The sequence below is a fragment of the Podarcis filfolensis genome (genome assembly GCF_964270895.1).
Source record: "Podarcis filfolensis genome assembly, chromosome: 5".
Lineage (NCBI taxonomy): Eukaryota > Metazoa > Chordata > Lepidosauria > Squamata > Lacertidae > Podarcis > Podarcis filfolensis.
In genome coordinates this window covers 50928470-50956468 of record NC_139608.1, presented here as the reverse complement: position 1 = coordinate 50956468, position 27999 = coordinate 50928470, and the positions used below count along the sequence as shown (strand labels likewise).

At 41.3% G+C, this 27999-nt stretch overlaps 1 protein-coding gene across 7 annotated transcripts; it reads right to left on the bottom strand.

Annotated features, from left to right (window-relative positions):
- Window position 1: 1 nt before the first annotated feature.
- ENO4 (enolase 4) lies at window positions 2–27997 on the bottom strand. 7 transcript variants are annotated; one of them, XM_083616704.1, is made up of 14 exons: window positions 27285–27977; window positions 25410–25538; window positions 20714–20904; window positions 19642–19784; window positions 15800–15969; window positions 15039–15170; window positions 11720–11785; window positions 10695–10751; window positions 7534–7701; window positions 7131–7256; window positions 3895–4084; window positions 3052–3119; window positions 1943–2060; window positions 2–532 (listed from the first exon to the last, which is right to left on the bottom strand). In XM_083616704.1, the coding sequence occupies exons 1-14, from the start codon at window positions 27465–27467 to the stop codon at window positions 420–422; spliced, it is 1854 nt and encodes a 617-aa protein (XP_083472830.1). In that variant the 5' UTR covers window positions 27468–27977; the 3' UTR covers window positions 2–419. The 7 variants fall into 7 exon arrangements, 6 of the variants coding, with proteins under 6 accessions (XP_083472830.1, XP_083472834.1, XP_083472831.1 ...); XM_083616708.1 differs by lacking the exon at window positions 27285–27977 and adding an exon at window positions 27026–27175; XM_083616705.1 differs by lacking the exon at window positions 27285–27977 and adding an exon at window positions 26965–27167.
- Window positions 27998–27999: the final 2 nt, after the last annotated feature.

The window sequence follows — 27999 nt, the reverse complement described above, 5'->3', positions numbered from 1 at the left end:
ATTATGGCAAACATTTTAAATTTTATTATTATTATGCTTTGGAAAAAAGGACTCCAAAGTGAACACTGCATTAAAAAAACACATTCATAAATGGAGTAACAGACTAGTAAAGCATGCATTACTCATGGATTCTGTGGTCCTTCTGTCCTACACTGTTTCCCCGATTCAAACAGAGTGCTGTCATATCTTTATAGAACAAACAACTGTTATTCCATATGGTAAATTCCCATTAAGCTGTGTTAAAGGATGCATAGCAGAAATATAAACATTTTAAAGGAAAATAAAACCAAAGGACTGACTGTGTCATGCCAACTGTTGCCCCATTGTGGTAGTCCTGTAGGAACATGTTGTTGGCCTCAAAATGAAGAATTCAGGGGTCAGTTCTGGGCCAAAAAACGCCAAGTCTGAAACATCACTTTCTATGTAGCAGAGCGCTCTGTCCTTGCAGTAATATCAGTAGACTCAAGTTCTTCCTCCTCCTCCTCTTCTTCCTCTTCAGTATAATCAACAAATTCATGATCCTCTCTGTCACCTGAAATGGAATATTTGTATCCTGAGTATTTTTATTTTTTTAAAGCATATATTTACAAAAGTCTTTCAGCAAAAGCAATGTGATTTAAAAGTGCTTAACTTTAGCAGGCATGTACCTATGGAGATTAAACTGGTATGGCTGGGATCCTGGACATACTTAACTAGGAGTACAGATGTAGAATTGCGCTGTTAAGTCACGTGCAGTTTAATGCCAGGCCTTCTTGCCTCACAGCTCACACTCCTAGCAAATACACTATACCAACTCTGTAGAAGCATGGACTGTTACTCCATTTGTAAACAATTCTATTCTACTACATCTCTGAATCTGTGAATACAGCATAGTTCTTTGCATACGTGCATTTAAACAGGCGACATCCAAGTTGTTTCAGGTCAATCTAGGAGATGGGAAGCATATGTACTCCTTGTATATTCATCCAGCCCTCCTCACTCTGCTGAAGGAATGTGAACTTCAAACTCACGTTCCTTAGCTTACAAGAGAGGCTATGGAGTTATGCGCACATACACTCATTCCCTGTAATGGCTTGGCACAGTGCCTGCATCTGTGTGTATGCATGAAGAAAGAAAGCGGGGAAACCAGGCCTCGGCTATGCCATTTAGGGATACCTGCATAGGGAAGGATTGTGCCCATAGATTTTGCACAGACTAGGGAACAGCTGACAAGTGTAAAATTTCAATGACATGCCATGGGAAATATACAAGGAAATACTTTTTTCATTTGGGTTGATGCCACTGGCAGAATGAACTTGAATATAGGAAGCTGTCCTACACCGTGCCCAATCATTTGTCCATGCAACTGCTCTTTCCAGGGTCTCGGGAACAGACCTTTCCCATTACTTGCTATCTCCTTTTAGTCAGACATGCCACAGATTGAACCTGGAACCTCTGGGTGCAAAGCCTTTGACCAATCTCCAAGCAGGTCCCTTACCAGGACTGCTACCACATCTGATATTCAATATGAAGTTGCCATGTAGCTTTTTCACACAGCTGTATTTCTGCATCTTTATATGGAATGCTACAGAACAATTTTCAAAGCATCATCTGCAACATGCCTGCCTCCAGCTAAAATTCTGTGTGAACAAAAAATTCCCAATAACATTAAAAATGTTCTCCATTGGCCTTGAAGATTCCAACCAATTAATTCTGCTCATGAAAAGCTTGTTGTAGGCTGTGCCTAAAGGATGTCTTATTTTAACATTCAGGTAAACAGACAACTCATTATAAGGACAATGTACTTTGTGGCAAATGTCATCCTGTTTTCTGCAAGTGCTTATTTATAGTCTTTTGATTCTCCTTCCCTCCTGCAGAGTGTTTTCAATCACTCCTTTTCCAATCTTTGTATTCTTATTCATTAAACACCGAAAACAATGTAAGAAAGGGTTTTTTTTTTTACCAAGTCTTCCATTCTTGCCGAGTTCTTCCTCTATTGCAAGAAGACGGTTGTATTTGGCGACCCTCTCGCCACGTGAAAGACCTCCCAACTTGATGAACCTAGTTCTCAGTCCAACAGCCTTAAACAAAAAAATTACCATTTTAAACCTCCAGTGTTGAGGGGGAAAATGAATCCCCTTTCCTGCTATTTACATAACTTGGGTGCCTTAGAAGCAGACTTCGATTATGTAACACTCATATTTCCCATCTCTATGTGGAGGCCTACAATTCAGCATTTATGCTTGTGTTTGTAACACTGCCATATGCATGGCCGGAGCATTTATTCCACAGGACAGTGAGTGTGTACTGAAAATGTCCTTTGCTTTGTAATGCTGTGCTAAAATTTGGCTTCTGGTTAATTTTTTGCTTCCTACATGTAAACCCCATGACCTTCATGTAAACAGGTCATTGACTGGACTGCTATAAGGTCATAGAGTAAGAGTCAGGCATGGCATTTTAACAAATACCTTGGCTACGATGAGTCAAAAGAAATTTCATGCAAGCTCTAGCATTGGTGGAATAGGTAGGGAGAAAGAGCTATCCAAGCCAGAGAAGAGGAAAGGGAAACCACATTGAGCTGAGAGTCAAGAAAACAGTATAGTGCTGAAAAGAAGGGAATTGGAAGCTCAGGAGACAGCAGGAGGCAGGGTAGGGTGACTGGGAGGGGGGTGGACTAAAATTCACACATTAATTTTAAATAAGTGGCCAATTTTTAGTGACATCCTCTATGCAATTATGCTTTAACACAAAGAGACTAGCCTGAGTCCATTAAGACCTGTTATTCAAGAAATACTGTCAGTGCTCTATGTTTTGAATAATTTGCTTAACTTTTCCTTAAAATGTCAGCAAGAGACAATACATATTTTCACTGTGCTACCATTGCCCACTGTTGTGCATCTCCCCCCCACCATAGTTCAAAGATTAACTCTCTTTAAAAGGCGACTCTCTCAAAAAAGCCAATTTTCTAAAAGGTTACCTGTGTTTCAACTACAGACAGCATTTCTACTATGGGCCACGTCAAGATAAAAAGCAGTATTTGAGCAATTGAACAGCTTTCGCTACTTTACTTGCCAGGTCTACAAGACTGTCATCAGAAGTCTCTCCATCTGGACTGCCTAAAATGGAAATGCGCTTTCGACCTGTATAGGATGGAAATGAAAAGTGCTTTTTGTTTCTTCATTTCTCTATCCGGCCAAAAGACTATCTGTTTTCCATTGTTTGCCTTTGGCTATTACAATAGTTTTTTTCTTCTTTTTTTCTATGTCTTCTCTTGTTCTGCTAAATCCATGGTTCATAATCCATTTGAGTTTTGAGAATTTAAACTCACTTATTTAAAAGGGCTTGAACTCATTTAACTCAGTGTTGGATTGTGGGCATTCTGTATAACAGCTGAAATACTTGCTCTGTCACTTTCTACAACTACTAATGACTGAACATATCATTTTGGTAGCATATTCAAGACAAAAGTGAGGCACTGAGGCATTTAATTTAATCTAAACTTATACAAAATATAGCTGCAGATTAAAGAAGAAAGGGGGAAAACCACTTCTCTAGCTAGTATAAATTAAATTCCGAAGCTTAGAGTTCATTTATTTCAGCAGCTTTGTTACATTTTGAAAACTTGTAAAATGTCCATAGAAATATACAACAGAAACGATTCATATGAGAGATACGCCCTGTTACCCTGGCTCTATACAGCACTTTGAGTGGAACTGTATTCCAAGAATTCATTTAATATATTTTGAACATGAGCCCACAACTCTATTGTTGTGCCATGATGAGAGCCAATTATGTCTAATAAGCATTTCTAACACTGTCAATTACTGTATTTAAGTATAACATGTTATATCCTTTTACAGATCGTATAGGCAAACCTATAGTGTATACTTCATTTTAATTCTGTTCTTTCCTCACCATCTAAAAGCTGAGTTATTTTACAGAGGTCAGAAATTTTAGCTTCATTGGTATATTTTAGGACGAGACCACTGCATTTTGGTGTGTTGTGGTTCTCCATAAGTTTAGATACACTCTTGCACAATTCTTCTGCAAAAATATAGCATTTAGATCCCAACGTGTTGCGTAATGTGATCCACTGCTGGCAGTCCTATAGAAATAGCAAAATAACGGATTAAGAATTTCAGAAGTTAATGCCAGAAACCAGATGGATACTCTGTATTTTCAGTATAAACTTCAGTATGTGCTGTTTTAGAGAAGACAAATGGGCCCCTACAACTAATACCTGCAACCCTACAGAAGTGCTTCTGTCCAAGGCTCTAACCTGCTTGGAATAGGAACCCAAAATATGCATTTTTGGGTTCCCATTCTTCCCTCGCTACTTCATATAGCTGGGACAGCCAACAAGGGACCCTCCAGATGTTGCTGGAGTTCAATTCCCATCAGCACCAGCCAATTGGTGAACGGTCAACCCTTCTAATCAGATATTTATCCCAGTTGGTAGTGGGTTTGAATTGAGTATGTGCTGTTTTTGTTTTAAACTATAAATATATATACTCGGTGTGTGTGTATCTTAAACATGATTTTACACATGTAACTGTTTTCTCTATGTTTTTATTATATTGCAAAACACTTCGTGAATGAAATAATTATAACAACCGCCATATATTTGATTGCTATACAGGAAGGTGGGATGTGAGGGTTCTCCAAAAGTCACACACCCTCTTTACAGGCCAGACCCTGCCCCCCACTGGCCCTGCTCTGTGCCCTTGAGGGATCTTGTTTTGCTGAAATGTATTCTTTAACTCTGATGTTTCTTGCAGGTCTGAGGATGAAAAGTGTGTATATGTGTGCTGTGCATATAAACCGCTGAATTTTGTCAGACTGATACGGACCCAACCATACAAATGTTAAGCCACTTTTGGCCCTGTTCACCCTTGGCACACAGTTCCTGGAAGGTTGCCCACGGGGACATGCAGCTCTCGGGCTGAAAAGCGGTCCCCATTTCTGCGTTGGACCTTTTCTTTTCCCTTTCCCACTTGGCTGGAAGGTGTATGGGAAGCTGCCTACAGACTTTAGCATAGCTATTACTGAGCAACAGCGTGTTCCCATCCAACAAAGGTAGCAGCAAAGGCTGTCTCTGGCATTCAGTGTAAACTCTGAATTCCCTCTTCAGACAATAAGAAAGGTAGTTTATCTCTAAGCCATCAACATTCTTTGTGGTACTGGAAGCTCACAGGACTATATTGTGCTATTTATTTAGCCATTTATTTTCCTTTCCTTTTCAATACCCAGAGAGGCATCAAGTAAACAGATGAATGTGGTAAAGCCATAGTCATCTTTGTTCCTAATAGGGAAAAAAAACTTGCCATCTTCCCTATATTTAAATTTGTTCTTGTTACATTTTTTTATACACAAAAGAGAACAATTTATTTTAAAACAATGCATTTTTATATGACAGTAAAGCAGAATTAATAGTTATATATTTAACCATATGTAATGTTTCCTGTTTCACATTTCCCCCCAATGTACTTCACAACACTTTATCCTTTTTTTAAAAAAAAGTAAATGTGTTTATATTTATGTGTAACAGTTTTATTCCTATTGCAGTTTGCAACAGAAGGCTGATTTTTTAAAAGAAATCAATAGAGTGAATTTTCCAGTCTCATTTAGGTCTAAAGGAAATCAATGTTATCCATTATGCTTTGTCTGCCAACATTTCCTTATCCATACCTCTACAACGGAAACTAGTATATTTTACCAATATTTTGCTAGTAATTCTAAAGCAGCAAGATATGTATTTCCATCCTCTCTCGTATGTCTCCACTATGATTTCTGAGAAAGACTGACAAAACATTTTCTCAGTATACAATCTGTATGCCATGGGCATGTACCGCTTCTTAATGGCTGCTCCACAATTACAGAATTCTCTCCTTTTGGAGACTTGCCAAAATCACAGCCTGATTGTCTTCCCAGAACTATTGTAAGACCTCTTAGTTTTGTCTGGATTTTAATGGCCTGCATTAAGAGGGGACTGGAGGCAGTTATATTGGGGAGTTCAGTCTTGCTCAGATATGAAAGCATTTATCCTATTTTATAGCAGTTAGCTGGCAACTAGACTGTCTGACAGTCCAATTGAGGATCAATATCACAAATTTAAAACTTTGAGGCTCTAAACTACTTGCCTATTCTTTGGCCATTTGGGCTCTGATGGCAATCTATGTTGTCATGTGACCTGGGATAGCTCAGCTGGTAGAAAACGAGACTTGTATCTATAAGCATATATCTATTAAATGTCTTAAGTCTACTGAGGTAGACTTAATTCAAGGTAATGGCATTGCCACTGATTTTTACTTTAATGTATTTATTTATTATAGTCACTTATAGCCCTCTTTTCAGGATACAAATCCTTCTAAGGTACAGATAGGTAGCCGTGTTGGTCTGCCATAGTCAAAACAAAAAGAATTTTTTTTCCCTTCCAGTAGCACCTTAAAGACCAACTAAGTTAGTTCTTGGTATGAGCTTTCGTGTGCATGCACACTTCTTCAGATACCGGTGTATCTGAAGAAGTGTGCATGCACACGAAAGCTCATACCAAGAACTAACTTAGTTGGTCTTTAAGGTGCTACTGGAAGGGAAAAAAAATTATTTTTGTTCCTTCTAAGGTAGTTTACAACAAAACACAAGTCAACAATATATAGAGTTAAAATATCAAATAGTCGAACACAGAAATGTGGCAAATATTCTCGTCCTAGTTAATTGTGCTGCTGTATTTTGCAATCCTTCTCTGAAAATGAGACTAATATGATGCATGCATCTCATACATTTCATACAAACAGGCCCTCAGCCATCTAAAGTTTGATATCAATGGGAATTAAGCATTATATTGGAGCTTAAGTTACAACAAAATCCTATTCTTGTCTACTCAGACATATCCCAATACAGGATTGTCATCTTAGTCAAAATTCTGTCACATTGATTTCAGTAGGACTGAAGTGTGTCTAAATTTAATTGGATTGGGGCCACAATGCTGAGGAATGAAGCTCAGTGAAATTTTCTTTCCTCTATGGCTTCCTCTTTTCTATAAAACGTACCCCTCCCAAAGTTTAAGCACGTTTTATGTGTTTCTTTTATTGTTGGGTTCTCCTCAAGCACGGTGATAAAAATACCAAAACAAAGAGAGAAAAAGCTCCTACCTCTTTCCTCAGTGGATCTATTAATGTCATAATAGATGGGAATTTACGAATTAGGTCCACATACACATCCACCATTTCATCAGGGCTCTTGAACGTTCCAAGTATCACTTCATATTTTCCCTTAGACTAAAATTAAAAATACTGAAAGGTAAAAATCACTATCAGAGTTGAAGGTGCTCACTTTTCTTTTTAATAGATAATGATAGGAATAAAGTACGATAATTAGAAACATTGAGGTGCCGCAAAGGAGCCACTGGTCTTTTGCATGAATAAAATCTGTTGATAGACTTCCTTCCCTTTACAGAGCCCACCCCCTTGATAGATCCCTTTTGGGGAGAGAGGAAGAGGTACTGAAAAAGACAAAAGAATGTTGAAAATAAAGATACAAAAAATTAATGCTTACACAGTCGATTAGTTCATGAGCAGCACAATTTATTCCCAAGTATACATCTATTCCTAGTTCCAAGGAAAGGTGTGTACAAGCAGACTGGATCAAAGCCAGAGGTTGTTCAAAACTTTCAAAGCCTGTTACCAGGCAGCCTAAGTGAGACATCTTTTTAAGAACAGGAGACTGTAAATGAATTTAAAAACACTGGTATTAATTTCATATAGCCACGTACAAGAAGTGTTCTGCCAATCTCCGAATAAGACCCCCAAGCCCATCCCCTGCTGCATTATATAGGTACCATACTGTCCTACAACCTAACCAGATAGGATATTCTCTCCCTGTATAGCTATTTTATAATTCAGTTTATGACTGGATTATTATTTTGCATGTGCATCAACTGTATATAAATTATCAGCATCTACATGAAGGCAACCAGTTTCTTGCAGATGGCCTGGCTAATGTTCCCAGTTTCTATGAACAGAGGACACATAGAGATAACAATACTATTTCCAAGCATGCTGTTTCATACATTCAGATTTGACATACTTCCACAAAGTTGAAAAGGGAGAAAATAGAAATATATTATAGTCCTTAGGCAATTAAACAAAAGAAACAGGATGAAACAACTCTGTTGCTTCCAAATGATGCAATATTCCTATGAAGTTTAATAAAATATGAAACAAAAGTAATGGACATGATTCACTTAAAATGAAGCATAATTAATCTGATTCAGTTGGAGAGATTTAACCATGTGCCGAACTCTTCCACTGAAGTCAATTTAAAAGTGGGCAATTTGTGCCAATGACAATAGAAACAGAAGCCATCTTGGCCCTAGAATGCAAACAATGTAACACTGAAGGTGTTGGCAGAATCCTACCAACACCAGGTGTTATAAAATCCTACGCGTATCAACCCAAAAGGCTGCAATTACAGTGGTGCCCCGCAAGACGAATGCCTCGCAAGACGGAAACCTCGCTAGACGAAAGAGTTTTCCGTTTTGGAGGTGCTTCGCAAAACGAATTTCCTATGGGCTTGCTTCGCAAGACGAAAATGTCTTGCGAGTTCCTGCGGGTTTTTTCCCCTTTCCCCCCCCTTTTCTAAGCCGCTAAGCCGCTTATCTGCTTATCCGCTAAACCGATAAGCCGCTAAAAGCCGCTAAAAGTCACTAATAGCGCTAATCCGCTAATCCGTCAATGGGCTTGCTTCGCAAGACGAAAAAACCGCTAGACGAAGAGACTCGCAGAGCGGATTCTTTTCGTCTTGCGAGGCACCACTGTATATGCATGCTTATTTGTCTCATCCCCCAATCCAACTAAATCAGTTCTACGCAGGGCTGCCCTTGAAGCTGACCCAGAAACTCCAGCAGGTGCAGAATGCCGCGGCAAGGCTCCTTACGGGGTCCTTGCCACAGGATCACATTCATCCAGTGGTTTACCAGCTGCATTGGCTCCCGGTGGAGTACAGGGTCAGGTTTAAGGTGCTGGTTTTTACCTTTAAAGCCCTATGCGGCCTAGGACCCTTGTACCCACGGGACCGCCTCTCCTGGTATGCCCCGCGGAGAACCTTAAGGTCCACAAATAACAACACTCTGGAGGTTCCGAGCCGCAAGGTGATTAGATTGGTCTCAACTAGGGCCAGGGCCTTTTCAGTACTGGCCCCGACTTGATGGAATGTTCTCTCACAAGAGACCAGGGCCCTGTGGGACTTGACACCTTTCCTCAGGGCCTGAAAGGCAGAGCTGTTCCACCTGGCCTTTGGTTTGGACTCAGTCTGACCCTTATGTTTCCCTCCCCTTATGGTTTTGATTTATGGGCTACTACTAAAATGAGGCTGTATTTTAAATTGTATTTTAACCCGTATTTTAATTATTTTTGTTGTTGTTGTTTTCTTTCCTATTACGTTTTATTGTAATTTTATTGGTGTTAGCTGCCCTGAGCCCGGTTCTGGCCGGGGAGGGCGGGGTATAAATTAAGATTTTATTATTGTTGTTGTTGTAAGAAAAGTCTATGTAATTATCAGTTATGTGCAAGTAAGTGCTACTTAGAGTAGACCCACTGGAATTAATAGTGCTAAGTTAGTCATGTTCATTCATTTCAGTGGGTCTAACTCAGAGCAGAACCAATGTTAAATATGATCCTGTATATTTTTATTTTTCACACTACATTTTTCACACAATATTTATTTAGTTTCCTCTCTTACCTTATAAAAATGGTTTTTAGCAACGGTTTAAATAAAAATACATCAATTTAATGTAATCATTTATTAAACATTAAATCTAAGAGTATTACAGAGAAAACATTTTTAAAATGCAATTGTACACGTAAAAAATTCCACTTAAATTTACCTGCTCTTCTCTCCCTATCCTGGAGAGCATCCGCTCCTCACCATCCAACCTACATAACCCATATTTGTTCATACATACATCCTCACAGGGGCATTGCTAACTCCCAGTCTAATTAATAAAATACAATAAACATGTTCTACATTTTATGCTTTTTATAATTTTATGATGTTTTAATTATTGTAGTGTGCATCACTATGATATTTTTATTGAATTGGTTGTTTTAGGAATGCTCTTATGAGAAATATTTTTTAAAAAATCATTCCTATCCAAATTGGGCTTCCAATTTGGCTACCAATAATAAGTAACTCTTACCGGTACTGGATGGTTTCATATTCTGCTTTTGAACACATGACTGAACCTAGCTCATAGGCAGTGGATGCACCACATTTTGAATCACTAGAATACCTAGGAAATCGCAACCCGTGGACTGATACAGATCCAAGTAACAGGATCTAGAGACAAAACCAGCATGACTTATTTGAGCACTATGCTGCCATTATCACAGGAGTAACATTGGTTCCAGGTTTAAGAGACAGTGTGTGCCTCCATTTCCTTCTTCAATCAGTGTGAAGTGCAGTAGGAATTCCTACAAACCTGAGCTTCTAATGGTTGATATAATTATGTCAGAAAGGCTGATTGATGGAAAGCAATCTTCTGTTCTATTCACAATATAGTATAATATAAATCCCTCCCAACAAATAATGGTACACAAGTCTCAATACATCAAGGGCCATCACACTTGCTAATAAACCTATCACCTTATGATTCTAACAACTGTTTTCTGCAATAATCCACTCCTCAAGTTGAAAACTGTATTGTTATTTTTTCTTACCGGAGCTTTTTTTGCAGCATCCCGTGAAGTCTTTTTACCTTCTCCCACAGAACTAGGCTGTTACAAAGGTTTTAAAAAATTGTTTAGAAACACCAACATTATATATTCAGGAAAAATAGTAACCAAAAAATTAGCCATCTTTTAAATACTGTAATAGCTTCAAAGATACTATCCAAGATAAAGGTTGGGTATAGTACAGAACACAGAGTTTGAAACAGAATGTATTTATTGCAAACTGACAACAGATATCCAAAACATCACTATGAATAAACCTCCCTGATTTTGAACAGATTATTTGCAGCAAACAAAATGAAGCACATTAATGACTTTTTTCAGAATTTAGTTACAGATAGGTAGCCGTGTTGGTCTGCCATAGTCAAAACAAAAAAACAAAAAAAATTCCTTCCAGTAGCACCTATCTGAAGAAGTGTGCATGCACACGAAAGCTCATACCAAGAACTAACTTAGTTGGTCTTTAAGGTGCTACTGGAAGGAAAAAAATTTTTTTTGTTCAGAATTTAGGCACATGAAATATAAATGACATATACACCACATCCTAAGGGCATCTGGAGAGGTTGTATTTGTCAAAGCAAGTAACAGATATGTGTCAATAAATAAACGTGAACCGTAAGCCAATGCAAAAGCAGCTAATCATTCATTCTATTGAAAAAAATTTAATAGACAACCTGGCACCTGCATAGAAATGTGAAAAACAGACACAATAGTAACTTGAGTCCCTAATTAAATGGGTCTCTCCATGAGTTTGAGGTGGCTTTCTTGTTTGGTCTTCCTGGTGCATAAATGAAATAAATGATTGCCATACTGTATAAAAAGATAATGGGTTTGATTTACTTCTGGTGGCTTTTACTTGAAAAGTTAACTTGTCAACCAGGGCAACAGACTGGACTTGTGTATACCTTCTGTAAAGCAAGGTATATATGCATACAAACATACACATAAACATATACATAAACACACACATACTCCTGAAAATACAAAAATGATTAATTTATAACTTATCTTACCATGTTAGTAGTTTGACTCAGCAACTTCATTACTTCTCTCTGAATATCCACACATCTTTCTACACCCTGCAAAATAAAAATTAAAAAATCCCACAGAACCACAATTTTTTTCCTATTAAAAGTAATTGCCCTGGTTCCCATCCCAAACTCAGTGACAGTATGTGTGTAAGTAAGCTTTATTCAAGGCTTACAGCAATTTAGGCCACACTACAGCTGCAGATCACCAAAGGCAGTCCTAAAAGTTCATGAGTGAATGAAAGCTAAGAAGTCTTTAAAAGGGGGGGGCACAGCCCTCTACCAGTTTCTAAAAGTGAGACATGGTCACTTGCGACACAAGCCTCTCTCCCAATGAGACTGGTGGCACACACTTCTCAAATGGGGCATGGGCCTGTTCCCAGTGGTGCAGGCAGCACTGAGTTCTCTGTGAGAGGTCAGAGGTCAGACCCTCTGACTCCTCCAGCTGTCCAACCGCCCCTCCTGACTGGTTGATGCCTTCCCCCATTGCTAGGGAATTCCTTCCCTGTTTGTATGGGCTTGACAGGGAGCCAGGGGCAATGGAGCTCGCGGCATCACGCCCCTTGGTGCACTCCATGCTGCTGACATGCTTGCACTCTCCTCTTCCTCTGACAGCAACTGCCACCCGTCCCAAAGTAGCCAGGCTCACAACAATTACATTCTGAAAACAAGTGACCTTTTCCAAAAGTTACTAGGTAAAGGGACCCCTGACTGTTAGGTCCAGTCGTGACCAACTCTGGGGTTGCAGCGCTCATCTCGCTTTAATGGCCGAGGGAGCCGGCGTACAGCTTCCGGGTCACATGGCCAGCATGACTAAGCCGCTTCTGGTGAACCAGAGCAGCGCATGGAAACGCCGTTTACCTTCCCGCCGGAGTGGTACCTATTTATCTACTTGCACTTTGACGTGCTTTCGAACTGCTAGGTTGGCAGGAACAGGGACCGAGCAACGGGAGCTCACTCCATCGCAGGGATTCGAACCGCCGCCCTTCTGATCAGTTACTAGTATGCTCATTAAACTGCAGATATTCACTTTAATAGACATGTTCCAAGTTGAATGAGAAGTTTTGGAGAAACTGCAACACCAGTGGCAATGTTCTGAGTGGATTAAGAGTATCTTAAATCCTGCCAAGTAGGTAAAGCCAGGTATTAGCAGGAAGGAAAGCAAGTATGAGCATAAAGAACACCTTGCATGGTAGGCAGGGTATCAGGACTACAACCATCGAAAAGTACTAGCCAGGCACCTACTAACTTCTGAAATAATACTGCTTTATTCAGGTATTATCATTCAAGCTCCATGTCCTTGAAAAAATGGTCTTGTCTTTCACTTATTATTATTATTATTATTATTATTATTATTATTATTATTATTGATTAGATTTATATACCACCCTTCATCAAAAGATCTCAGGGTGGTTCACAAGACCTTGAGTTGTGCCTTGATTTTGAAGAGGATACAAGATTATCATCAGCTGTGCCAACATGCAATTATACCTGAGTTAATTTTGTTCACACACATGATGTGAAATGGAATGAAACATTTGCTTTAACCATTTTTTCCCCATTTAGGAACTGGTAATTGGGGATCTCTGCCAATTCCCACCTGATTCAAAAGAAGATTACCATATCTAATTAAATCTCTTTCCCATCTCACACACTTCATTGCTCTCAGTTGTTCTATCCATGAGTGTACCATTATACATCCTTAATCTGAGGGGAGTGAGGTGGGATTGAACAAAAATTGCCTGGGAAGGTGATTTGACAAAAACATTAATCTATGAAAGTGAAATTTTAAAACTTATCTTCAAGGTATTTGGAGTCATCATAATAATGACCTTTCAGGAGAATAACTCATCCGTTCTATATGAATGTGATATCTCATTTTGTGAAAATGAAATGCCTACTATAACACAGAACGCTGCTATATCTTTCCATTGTCAATATTACTCACAAGAGACACATCCACGGGCAACTTCTCAGATGTAAATGAATGGGTCTTGTGCATTAAAAGCACAGCCATTTATTACACACTTCCATATGCATGTTTCCTCCATATACTTATAACCAACTCAGAAATGTTTTAGATTCAGTGAGGTAGCCGTGTTGGTCTGATGCAGTCGAAATAAATAAAAAAGTATTTGTCCAATAGCACCTTAGAGACCAACTACCGTATTTTTCGCCCTATAGGACGCACTTTTTCGCCTCCAAAAATGAAGGGGAAATGTGTGTGCGTCCTATGGGGCGAATGCAGGCTTTCGCTGAAGCCTGGAGAGCGAGAGGCGTCGGTGCGCACCAACCCCTCTCACTCTCCAGGGTTCAGGAAGCTATCCGCAAGCCTTGCAAGCCTGGCGGGAGTTCCCGTGGGCTTGCAAAGCTTGCGGGCAGCAGCCTGCAGCCCGAAGCATGGGGCGCCCTCCGGAGGGCGCCCCGTGCTTCATGCAGGTGTCCGCAAGCCTTGCGAGCCCGGCGGGAGTTGCCGCCGGGCTCGCAAGGCTTGCGGATAGCAGCCTGTTCTGGGGGCTGGGGTCGGGAGAAGCTCGGGCTTCCCCCGCCTCAGCCCCGCGGCTGGGGGGGAAATATATATTTTTTTATTCATCCCCCCCCCCAAAAAAAAACCTGAGGTGCGTCCTATGGGCCAGTGCGCCCTATAGGGTGAAAAATACGTTAAGTTTATTCTGGGCATAAGCTTTTGTGTACATGCACATGAGGTATCTGAAGACGTGTGCACGCACACGAAAGCTTATACCCAGAACAAACTTAGTTGGTCTCTAAGGTGCTACTGCACATTTTTTTTTTTATTCAGAAATGTTTTGTTATGTTTAAGGGCCTAATAACATGTTACATTAATGATGTGTTTAGCAATCATATAATAATAATAATAATAATAATAATAATAATACCACCAAGCACAGAGACACCAATGAGACTTTTTCCTTGTGCTAATTGCCACATGGAGTGGATGATTTTCACCTTTATCACAACTGGAGAGAGTAGACTGAAACCACATACTTTATTCCTGAGGACAATGCCCTCTTCCCACCTAATGCCTGGTATTTAATATGTATAACCCGACATCATCAGAAATTATGCCACGATTGTAACAAGTAGTGAGGCAGTAAGGCTTCAATCCTACACCCTGTTCACTCTTACTCCATTTGAAGACAGCAGGTATAAGGGTAGAGAACGGGAAGTTGGATTATGCCATAAAAAAGCAATTAACTTCTTACAGGTTGATTAAAATATGGCCAAGTGCTTTTTAATATTGTGTTTTATTATAAACAAAAGGGAAAACAGTTGCACATGGTACCTGTTTAACTGGTAACCAGTGTGGAGGTATAACCATCACTTCTTTCAATAGATTCAGTTTTCCAGGTGATGATTTTCCACAACTCAAAACTGTTGCCATTGGAAGTGGCAAAGCCAGTTCTTTAGGCGATTCCTAAAGTGGAAAAAGTCATGTGGGAACTATTTTAGGCTTCACTTTGAAAATTATCCGGAACAGAAAAATGATTACATATGCCCCCAAATACTATGGACTGCTGGAACTGTAGATGCAGCTTGATTGCTCCATATTATTTATTTACTTAATTTCGGCATTTACATGCCATCCCATCCCATGCAGTTCCCTGGGGGGCTTACTTGCTGGTCAACAGCACCCCCCCATTAAATTAAGTAAGAGCACACTAAGCATGGGGCAGCATCGACTACCTGGACGCCTTTAGAATTAAAACAAAAGGAATTAATTGCTATGTCACAAAACATGACACTTGCATGTTAGTGACCAAGGGCACAAATTTGCACAGCAATACACCAGGTGATGACTAAGCCCTGGCTCTAGCACAGAGATATCTGCCAGATTCATTATGGCCATTACTATGGATTCTGGTGGAAGAAAGAGCACAGAGCTAAGCCACACTTGTATAATAAATGTACTAGAATATGGTTGCGATACAAACCACATCAACATTGAGCAAAAGGTTCTGCAGAACTTAGGCTGCACATATGTCTGGATTACTTCTTATTCCTATCTTGAGTGAGAATTCTGGATGCTAAAATCCAGACAAGTACCTGATCGTGTTTCAGCAAAGCAATATGTAAGTACAAAGGCATGTCACGAAGAGTCGCAGCAGTCTTTGCAAAAGCAAGAGATGTACACCCAATAGCCATGCTACCCATAACTATAGGTTCCGTGGGTTCTGCAGGAGGGATTGGCTTCTCCAGCACAGACAACTTCTTTGCTGAGAAAACAAAAACATGTTTATAGTTTTCTATTGACAATATCAACATCATAGGGTTAAGTAAAATATGGCAATGAAGTCAATTAAAACAAAGAATCTGGACTTATTATTCTAGATCAATTCCATTGGCGTCAAAGACACTGCTCCAGAGATAGGTGTTTTGAGGACTGCCATCTTAACCCCTTATATTAAGACACTTCTTCTAACGAACTTTCTAACACTAATCTCCTGTTGTGATGGAACAGGACTTTGAAGCATTTTGTTTGTAACTAGGCTGTAAAATGGTTGCCCTTTATGTTGAAAACTCGTGTATATAGGGTTCAAAAAATTGCAGGAAGGTGAAACATGCAAGGGATACTAGCTCGGGAAGTTTTGCACGGGAACCTGGTAATTAAGGAGAAACAGAAACCTAACCAAGACTCTTGTCCTCAATGGGAGGGGATAGTTAAAATATTCCATATAAAAGTTGAAGAGTTGCAAGAAAGAAAGGGGGCTTGAATTAAACTGTAAAATTAACTTTTTTTCTAAAATAATTTCCCCCAAAAGTGTTTAACTTGATACCTTTAATAAAAGCATAGCTTATTCGGGAGCAGGGAATTTGGTCTGAGACCTTGTTATTCAACTCACCCCTGCCAATTTGCTACCAAGCTAGATTCACGACTTTGCTACTGGTATAAGAATCCCTATACAGGTGGCGACCATTTACGCATGTCCAATTAGCACTCAACTGCCGAGGCACAGGTCTTTTGCACCCAGAAGAGGGAGGAATGGGGGCAGAACAGGGCAGGCTTATGTGTGCTCCACAGACACGTGCTTTGACCCAGAATACAACAGCTGTGGAAACGGTAATTGCCAGTGCAGTTCTGCATCTAAGAAACCACCTCTCCCCCCTACATCCCATGCTGGTCACTTAGATCTGGGAATAGAGATCTGTTGGTGTTTATAGCAAAGCATGTAAACCATGCTGTGACTTAGGCACATGCTCTGAGAACTGTGGCACCAGTTGTCTGGAATTCATCTTCCACAGATGGGAAACAAGCCTCCATGTTGTCATGTCAAAAACGTTTTGCCCAGCCCGTCCCAAATTAGTATATGTCTGCAGTTTTCAATATATAAAATTTATGTTTTTTTATCTGCTTTATATTTATTTCTCTACACCATTTCCACACTACTGAATATAGGAGCAGTTTATAAACCAATTAATTAAATACCACTCCTCCCAATATAGACAGGAGCTGGACCGCTTAAAGTGGTCCAACAGAAAGTTGAAGCTGTTGTTTAGTCAGGGAGTCAGAAGAGTCAGAGAAGAATAAACGTCATCCACAGTGGCAATGGCGAGAGGAAGGTGGGGTTGGTTTGGCTAGTTGGCTTGCCTTCTTTCCCTCTCATGATGCAGGCTATAACCCATGCTGTCACACCTAACCTTTAGGCTTAAATCACATCTGTTCTTAGACATAATAATCTGATATTTTGACCTCTGCAATGAAGGCTTGTTTCAGTCTCGGATAGAACCCTTCTCTTTTATTTCCTTTTCTCTTCCATTGCTTATTATTGTGCCCTTCATCTACCAGCACCCTTAGATCCAGACTTTCCAAAGAGCGTTTTATATGCACAAAACTTAAGAATCCAGAGTAGATTTTGAAAATTACTTGGCTCTCACTTGGACACCTTAATAATGGCTGGATTTTTGAAGCACAGAGCTTAGCAACCATAAACTCCCATGTCCTCAAGTCCTCAAATTCTTATCATCCAATGGCTTGCTTTGACTCTAAAATAGGAGCTGGCATCTTTTGAAAATCCAGCACTAGTTGTGGGTGCTGAGTGCCTTTGAAAACCTGACCTTTTAATCCAAGCACTTAACAGAAGTTTCGAACAGCAGAACATGAAAGCTGTCAAGTGCAGCTATGGAACTCTATGCAGACACCCAACTTAAGTGTTTGAAGCACATCATATATTTGATCTTCCTTAGGTCTGGAATGCACAGCAATGAGTGCATTATGAGTGAGGTGTCAGGCATGAAGCAACAGGCTGTTCTCCAAAGTTTCTCAAAAATCACCTTTATTCTCCATAAAATGACAAATTCTACTCTTCAGAAGTTCAACTTCTCTATAACGGCTTCTATTGAGACTACTGAAATTCCAGTAATTAAATATTTTCTCCCAGAAAAGTAAAAATGATTTTGTTATATTTGCTAAGAAATCAAGAATGGCAATTAAAATTATCAGTGAGGCAAATGCAGCAATACAAACTTCTGCTACAGTAGTACTTTTAAGCAAATTTAACTCTGAGCAGTGTTTTTGGTACAAAATGGGGTGCCAGTACTCATAATCTTCATAAAAATGCCATGGATGCTGGCATAAAATGGCTGTCATGAGCTGCTACAAAAGGGGTGATGGTACTCCATACTGGTGAGTACTGTCAGACAAAAAAGCACTGCGAGAATCATGAAAGATACGAAATGTTAAAGAGTATACAAATAAGAACACTTTCTTCTTATCATGAACAGGTCACTGCAATTATGCAAAAAGCCAATAAGAGGAGAAACATTCGAAACATTTCCCTCGAGTTAAACAGTCAGTGGGTGTTGCATCCTTAAGACTCTTGCTCTCAAGGGTCAGTATGATCTGGATGTTGTTTCCATTAGTGGAACGTTACTGAACGTTACAGATAACAAGTGGCATGGCCCTGGCTGGCAACTAGATCAGCTAGCAGTTCAATTTAAAGCCAAAGGGTGTGGCTAGGAGACACCCTAGCCCCCTTCCACTGTGCTGTTTTCCTGCCCTGCCAGATCCCATTAAACAAACTTCACAGCAGGTGTGCTGTTCCATGTCCCTCTATTAAACTGATTCCTAATAAAATGAACAAATCAACATGAGACAATGGAGTGCATATTCACATGTCAAGACAAATAATGCAGTCTGATACTCAGATAAGGCATTGCCCAAGGAAAGAGAGCTAGGTATCCAGATCAAGTGTTTCCCAATCTTTTTCTTTTGTTTTGCCTGTGTGATTCCCATTTTGAAGCATCACATAGCAACAAAGGCAAGCAAGCCACCCACCCACACCTCAATCTACAACTGCCATGACTTTACTTGGGATCATTAAGTCCAGTATGCAGAGTGATATGGGGATATGTTGAAGGGTGGAGAATCCAGGAAAGCATAACGGGTTATGTGCAAAAGTTTCATTTATTTATTTATTTATTTATTTATAACATTTTATACCCCTTCCTATAATAATAAGTGGCTTACTCAAAAACAATAAAAATGCAACATTGATAACAGTTCAATAACATTTCATAAAAATGTGATAGCAGAAGCATGCTTTGAACTACTCTTCCCTTCCACAAGCTTAGGTAAGAAAGTAAATGTGGGTCTTTATCCCAGAAAGGACTCCTACCTGCAGAATAGAACTTCACCATGCTCTCCTCCCCAGGTGGCCTCCCAAATCTGTTCTGGGAGTTCCGCCAACCCTCCAGAGAAAGATTTGGGTGGGTGGGTGGGTGTGCAAGGGGCACGTAGGAAGAGAAAACGGAGGGGAAGTTCCATTACACAACCAGAAGTTGTAAGAACGGGACAACTTCATTGGATAGAAGCCTGAGAGCCATGATACCCATTTGCTAAATGGAACGGGATGCTATCTACTTTATAGATACAAGGTCTATTCTATAACCTGCTTTGTTTGGCTTTTTTTTCCCAGAAGGAGCTGGAGCAGCTGAAGCACCAGAAGCCTCTGCTTCCTGGATTTCTTTCTCTTTCTCCTTTTCAGCTTCCCTTCTTTCTTCATCTGCTTCTGCTTTCTTTGCAAAATATTCACTGTAATAAAAGGGAGTGCAGTAACCGCTGGTTGCTTTAGTACTTCAAGAAACTTCTTGACACACGCAAGTCAGGGTACACTGAAATTTGTTACCTTCACTTCTATAAATAGTAATACATTTCTGATAAAACACATAACACAAAATTAAAGAGGTATTTTGTATTTGCCGGGGGGGGTCTTTAACCTCCCCATTCGCACTTACTGTGTAGTTATATTTGCAGAAAATAACTTCTAGGGAGTACATGAACTCAGAGAAACCCACCACGGGAAATATGTTTCCTGGTTGCTAGGTAAAAAGGAAGGGCAAACTATGGATATTCTAAGGACTACTAGAAAATAAGGCAGAAGCAGATAAAGTACATGAAAGGGAAACAGCAACTCTTTCAGACCCAAGGTATTCCCATTGCCTGGTGTCCAAGCAACTCATCTATCACAGCTCTAATTTTACTCCTACCTATCAGTGGTTTTAGCCCATGAGTGATCATTTCACTAAAATTGCTTAGAAGGGTACCTGCACATTTTGCTTAACTTTCTAGGAGGGCTTAGAGACTTACTTTTTTATTTAAAATAAAATGGCAGCAGGCTCTGACACAGTAAAGTTTTTCATGGGTTCCAGGCTGGTATCCTCCAAGGTAGATGATAATTTTATTTACAGACTAAGCTTAAACTCAATCATAATCTGCCTCCAGACCACCCGACTGTTATGGTTGAAGCACAGCCATTTCAAATCCTCAAGTATGCCACATGCTGGTAAGCACAAGTACAATCCAATACAAGTCTGCTCAAAAGTAAGTCCCACTGAGTCCAAAAGGGCTTACTCTCAAGTATAGAATTGCAGCCTGAATTACAGTTTTATAAGTGCAACATAATGGATTTTCAAAAGAAATGAATTGCTATATAACATGCAGAATAAATATGTGAAACTTACCCTAGAAGTTCATCAGCTTTATGCTGGTCAGTAGGTTGAAGGCCTGTGAACATTTCATTCAGTGATTCATTTATCCATTCAATTGCTATCTTTATAGATTCCTCTCTTTCCCTTTCATCAGCATCAATTGTTTCTGGTGAAGCATTTTCAAGAATTTCAGCATGAGAAGAGATCATGCTGGAACAAATCCTCTGCAGAACAGTATTTAAAAATAGATTCACCATTGAAATTTCACATAATAAACACTACATTGAAATCATTTTGTGCTAAAGGTTTATTTAAGCTTTATTTTTGATGTATGGAGAGGGTTACCACTTTCACTGTCGAATGTTATAAATTCCACATGTCAAATCTTTTGACAAGGTATTTAAAAGAATTTTATTGCTAGAGTAGAATTCTTCACAGCTCCTTTCATTTCAATTTTGTTTAGTCCATATGCTTCTTTGACGATGTAAACTACACTCTTTATATGAACTTCTGAATAATGCAAATGCCCCTAGGTTATATTACAGTATTAGTCCAACCCCCTGCAATACAGGAATCTCAACTAAAGCATCCATAGACATCCAACCTCTGCTTAGAAACCTCCAATGAAGGAGAGTTCACAACCTCCCAAGGGAGACGGCTCCACTGTCAAACAGCTCCTACTGTCAAAAAGCTCTTCCTGATGTTAAGTCGGAATCTCCTTTATTGTAATTTGAAGCCATTGGTTCGAGTCCTACAATCCAGAGCATCAGAAAACAAGCTTGTTTCCTCTTCCATGTGACAGCTCTTTAGATATTTGAAGATGGCTATCATATCTCCTCCCACTCTCCTCTTTTTCAGGCTAAACATACCCAGCTCCTTCAACCATTCCTCATAAGGCTTGGTTTCCAGATGCTTGATCATATTAGTTACCCTCCTCTGCACATGTTCCAGCTTGTCAATATCCCTTGTGGTGCCCAGAATTCTAGGTGTGGTGTGACCGAGGCAGAAGAGAATTGTACTATTACTACCCTTGATCTGGATACTATACTTCTATTGCTGCATCACAGTATTGGTGGTGGTCCACTAAGACCCCAAGATCCTTTTCACATGTACTACTAATAAGCCAAGTGTCCCCCATCTTATATTTGTGCATCTGGTTCTTTCTGGCTAAGTGCAGAACCTTACATTTGTCCCTACTGAAATTCATTTTGTTAGTTTAGACCCAGTTCTCCAATCTGTTAAAGTCATTTTGAATCCTGATTCTATCTTCTGTGGCATTAGCTACCCCTCCCAGTTTGGTGTCATCTGCAGATTTGATTAGCACCCCCCTCATGGGCATAGCCACATTTTTTGTTATGGGGGTCCCAAAAAGTTATTGAGCTTTTTTGGTGAGATCATGGCTAAAATTCCCCCTAAAAGAGGGCATTACAGGGGGCAAGCTTTAGTTAAAAGGTAAAGGTACCCCTGCCCGTACGGGCCAGTCTTGACAGACTCTAGGGTTGTGCGCTCATCTCACTCTAGAGGCTGGGAGCCAGCGCTGTCCGCAGACACTTCCGGGTCACGTGGCCAGCGTGACGAAGCTGCTCCGGCGAACCAGCACCAGAGCAGCACACGGAAACGCCGTTTACCTTCCCACTATACAGCGGTACCTATTTATCTACTTGCACTTAAGGGTGCTTTCGAACTGCTAGGTGGGCAGGAGCTGGGACCGAACGACAGGAGCTCACCCCGCCGCGAGGATTCAAACCGCTGACCATGCGATCGGCAAGTCCTAGGCGCTGAGGTTTTACCCACAGCGCCACCCGCGTCCCCCAAGCTTTAGTTAGGGGGCAGTTAATTGAGTATTTTTTATGCTTTTCAATAATTTTTGAGGATCATAGGGGGGCAGCTGCCCCCCCCCGGCTATGCCTATGATTCTTCCCCCCACCCAATTTCTTCATCAGTTGTTTATAAAGATGCTGAACAACAACGGGCCCAAGACAGAACCCTGCGGCACCCCACTTGTCACTTTTTTCCAGGGTGACGAGGAACCATTAATGAGTACTCTTTGGGTTCAGTCAATCAACCAGCTACAAATCCATCTAACAGTTATTTATCCTTTGATTCTCTATTGAATATACCTTAATATTGAATACACCTTAATATACATTTTTCAAGAGCAAAAACATAGAAATACTGGGTGGTTTCAGTACTTCCATTCAATCAATTTCTTTTACCCAATGTGAGGGATATGTACTCATGGAAGTGTAAACTTGGGGCTACCCCTCCCATGATCTCAAGTGGCACTCTGTGAGGGGTGGCAAATTTGCATCTAGGTACGGTCCACACCTCCCAGCTTCCTCCATGGAGCAATTTCTTCAGGAATGCAGAAAAGTCCCCCACCCCACACTTTCATTCTCCAGATCATACTTGTTTTCTGGCTTCCCTGCTTTCCCTCTCCTTCCCTGCTCTTTCCTTCTCTAGTTCACCCTCGTTTCTGGCATTCCCGTTTCCCTCTCCTCCCACCCCTGTTATCCATCTGCATTTAGTCCCCCTTGCTTCAGCACAGCACTTCTCTTCCCCATTTCACTGTCAGTATATGGAAACATCACAGCTGCAAACAGCCAGATTGTTGACATCACATGATGCACCTATCTGTGGGAAAGAAGAATTTCCCAGGACGTTCACAGGCTGGATAAGTCTTTGTGAAGAGTGTAACTTGAAACCTTCCGACTGCGCATGCTCAGGAAGTTTGTCAGACTTGCTAGAAGAACTGAACTGAAAGGACGTGTTTTTCTCTAGTGCTGTAATGTCAGAAATAAACATCATGTAAATAGAATTCTGACTTATTTTCTTTCCCCTGCGGAAGCAGGAGGGAGGGGTTGTGCATTTTACCCACGCTTGGGAAAATGTCGCCTATCAAAATCTCCCTGGTCTGTCTGGATATCAGCCAGAGGAGGTTACCGGTAAGCAAGCTCCGAGGACAGTGAGAGGGGCCAGCCTCTGTGGAGGGGGCTTGCAAACAAACAAGTGGTAGCAGAGGATGGTTGCAACAACAAGACGGCTGAGCACCAGGTGGGAGACTTTTTTTTTTTTTTTTGACGTCTTCTTTTCCGTAAATCTATCATAGAATCATAGAATCATAGAGTTGGAAGAGACCCCAAGGGCCATCGAGTCCAACCCCCTGCCAAGCAGGAAACACGATCAGAGCACTCCTGACATATGGTTGTCAAGCCTCTGCTTAAAGACCTCCAAAGAAGGAGACTCCACCACACTCCTTGGCAGCAAATTCCACTGTCGAACAGCTCTTACTGTCAGGAAGTTCTTCCTAATGTTTAGGTGGAATCTTCTTTCTTGTAGTTTGGATCCATTGCTCCGTGTCCGCTTCTCTGGAGCAGCAGAAAACAACCTTTCTCCCTCCTCTATGTGACATCCTTTTATACATTTGAACATGGCTATCATATCACCCCTTAACCTCCTCTTCTCCAGGCTAAACATGCCCAGCTCCCTTAGCCGTTCCTCATAAGGCATCGTTTCCAGGCCTTTGACCATTTTGGTTGCCCTCCTCTGGACACGTTCCAGTTTGTCAGTGTCCTTCTTGAACTGTGGTGCCCAGAACTGGACACAGTACTCCAAGTACTATCAAGCCACTAACCCACAGAGTCCTGCTCAAGTGCCACGCTGCATGCGCACCTGCCTCCTGATGGACAAGCTCCCAGCTTTGCAAGAGAGCAGCCATGGTTTCCAGCTAGTAAGCCATGGTTCAAAGGCAAGGCAGAGGTCAGCCAGCAGAATGGAAAGAGGCAGTGGGTTTTGAGGGGGTAAGAAAGGGGGGTGAGGTGAACCCTATCCCACAACCACAGCACCTTCTCTCCATCCAAAAACACATTTCAGTTAACCAAAACAAACAAACACACACACACACACACAAAAACACCTCAAAGAGGATGCAAAGCAGGACTGAAGAGGACTGGCCTGGATCTCAACAGAAAGGCCTAGAGGGCTGCATTTGGTCTCTGAGCCTAATATTCCCTGCCCATGCCCTAACCCAGCACTCTTAACAAACCACAATTCCCAGGGGCATGCCATTTTCTGCTTCACCTCAGACAGCAAAATGCCTTGGGCCAGCCCTGTGTATACTTCACTGTTGGGTGTCTCATCCTTATCCTTATCCTTATCCTTATCCTTATCCCTCAACCCTAGTAAAGACATTTTATAAAAAGTCACAGCAGACAAGACCCTTCCAAATTTCAAAAGGGTGATAGTATGATGTCTAATTTGCCCCTAAACTTTTTTTACACTCAGGATCATGGTGCACAGGGAAAGGAAACATTACCACTTTCTACCACGCAGTGGTCCTGAAGAAACGTTCCACGAGAATTGCTACCAGCCCTAGGACACATTAATTAGATTCTGTTCACATTAATAGCATGAGGGGGGATTTTCATCAAGGAAAAGAAGAAGTATTGGAAACCCTTCTCCAAGCACCATGGTTCCAATCCTGACACACACATAACACACAGCAGCTAGTTAAGGGGGAAAACACTTAGATATGTTAAATGCCTTGACAGATTTTAACATCAAACCTACTTTGGGCCTTTTGGTTTCATCATATTGAGGCAAAAATTGGCAGGAGTTGACCAGTGTCCATATAAGCTCACAGACAATGTTATTTGCAGGTTGCAGCCCTCAGTCTGGCAGTCAGATATCTCTGGATCAAATAGAGAATTAAGCACGTAGCAGTTCATACCTTGACACAGTTCCTAACTCGGCATGACACTTCCACTTCTAACGTTGGCCGACCGATCCCATCAAGCACCTTTTTCCCAACTAATTTGGTTATCACTGGAGGCTTTGATAATTCAGAGAAGTAGTTTGCCTGGAAGATAACAATTATAGCAATTATTTCCCATATATTTAAAATGAGATTTCTATTCTTCTAGTACACAGTCTGCAGTGAAACTTTTCCCTGACATTTATCAGACTGCTCATTTAGTAGTTCCTGCACCCATGGCTTGGGATCATACCTATTACCAACAATATTATCTCCTTTCTTTTTAAAATCCTAATGGTACCCTCTTGGCTTTCACTAAATCTTCTGGAGTATGGTAAACTGTAATGATACCTGTTCATCTGTGATGAAATCAAGGATGGATCACAATAAATTCTTGGATTGTGCCACTGACATTGATTTTACAGGATCCTAGCCTGCCCTTTGCAAGAAGTAATACAGGGACCAGCATTTTCCCTGACACATGCTAGTATAGGGCATACTGCCTGGCAATCAGGAGAAATGATCTATCAGGAAGTACTCCAAAAGGCACTATGGTGTTTTGTACTGGTGGTTGAATTTCAGAGGTCTTGGTAGCCTGCCCAAATGTGAGCTTGCTATGACATATAATACTATTTCTGCTTCCAATGACATATGGTATCATAAAAAGATATGTTCGCATTTTCTAGTTCCCTCTTTTATTACCAATCATTTAAATCACATTTTCTAGTGGGCTTAGTGCATTATAACCCTTGTTTTATTAACATCCGAATCAACACTGAGATTATGTCATAAGATTACCATTTTACCAATGGGAAACTAAGGCAGATACATATGCTATATGCTACAGTATGTTGTTCAGAGGAAATTCATAAGATTATACACCATGTAAGTATACTCTGCCAACCTATACAGTTATGTGGCAAGAATCTCATGAACGTCCTCTTTACAATAGCCTTGCATATTGTACAGGATAAGAACCCTTCTACCTCCTAAGTGTGCCTTGCTCATCATAATGCAGGTGACAGTACAAATTATACTGATATGTAGCAATGTAAGTTTATTGGAGGGCTGTAGGAGCAGAAAAAAATAGAAGACAAAATACAGGTCAGTTCCTATTTTAAGAGTTATTTATTAAATCATTTTAATAATCTTACAGTTAATTCTGATGTACCAAGTGCCAGTCATCCACACTGAGAGGCCAGAATAAGAAAAGCTAGAACCAGGTTCTCAGTGTTGCTAGTTGAGAGAAAATTATGTACATTAGTAAGAATCAAAGCCTTTTACATGCCGAGAATTCAGGGTTATGCTAACCATTCCCTGCCCAATTTACTTCTATGTTGACCTGCATAGGATTGCTCTGCTAACAAATTTATTATGGCACGGGTTTTCATGTACCAGAGTGCACTCTTCACATCTGATGATGCAGATTTCAATCCATGAAATAAATATGTTGGTGTTTAAGGTGCTGTCAAGACTCTCGGTTGCCGTTTACTTAAACAGTAAATTTACAGCCTCTATATACGGTACCCACTTTGCTAGGAGTAACTCTCGTTGGATTGAATGGGGACACACAGCAGCTCAGTGGGGCTTGCCTCGGAAATATCATGGAGAAGCTCTCCCTGTAAAGGGCCAAAATACTACCATGCAGATGCACACAGCAGCAACACACGACATGCATTAAGGTCATTGGGAGTTCTGCACTCCCACCCAGCCGGTCCCACACCTAAGGCGTCTCCCCCCCCTCCACACTCCCGGTGCGCGTGCGCACCAGGCACACATCGCACCATCCTCCGGTTGGGGCCAAAGGCGCATGCGCAAGCGGGGGTGCCGTTACACGGGGGTCCGGCTTACCAGGTGCCCGTAGAAGTCCTCTGGGCGCTGGTAGAACATGGCGTTGAGCACCTCCTCCAGGCGCTGCGGCACTTCGTTGCTGCGGTAATACTCCGCAGCCTGCTGTTTGAGATCAGTAATGGTGAACCGCCGCTGCTGCTGCTGCTGCTGCTCGCCCGCAGCCCGGTTCCCGCAATACTCCATGTCTCCCCGGAGAAGCGCCGGGGCTCCGTTGCTAGGAGACGGGGCACGCGCGCCTCCCGCCCCGAGATTACCGTGTTCTCGCGGGATCGCTTTCCTCCCGTTTCTCCTCCCCTCAAGTTCTTTCCTTCTGGCTTCGGTCCTGTGCCGAATAGTTTAGCAGAGCCCATTCGGAATCCGTCAGCCCCGACTTCTGAGGGAGGGCGACGATGAGGAGGTTCCTGCTGAGCGCTGTTAACGTCTCGGGCGCAGCGCCGGCTGATTAGGTTCCGCTGGAGATTGAATAAACTTGGGACACGGCGGGTTGTAGCGCCACCTGGTGCCCAAAGGCGGGAAGCGCAGTCGAGTCTTTGTCAGCTCAGCCGGTTCCCTGTCTTCACCTGGGACAGACGCCTCTGTGCGCATGTGTGTGTGTGTGTGTGAGAGAGAGAGAGAGAGACACCCTCCTGTCATTCTGCTCAGGCTTGTGATTGCATTTTGGTACCCCCCCCCAACCAATTCTGTGGCCTTTTGACCAATTTTTCAACTGCTGATT

Excerpts from the sequence above, each read along its gene's own strand:
- ENO4 (XM_083616704.1), bottom strand. The coding sequence starts at position 27,467 with ATGGAGTATTGCGGGAACCGGGCTGCGGGCGAGCAGCAGCAGCAGCAG. Across the intron at positions 7,702-10,694 it reads ATGCTGCAAAAAAAGCTCCG|TCTCCTGTTCTTAAAAAGAT; the intron begins GTAAGAAAAAAT and ends ATTCATTTACAG. Across the intron at positions 533-1,942 it reads CGGCAAGAATGGAAGACTTG|GTGACAGAGAGGATCATGAA; the intron begins GTAAAAAAAAAA and ends ATTCCATTTCAG.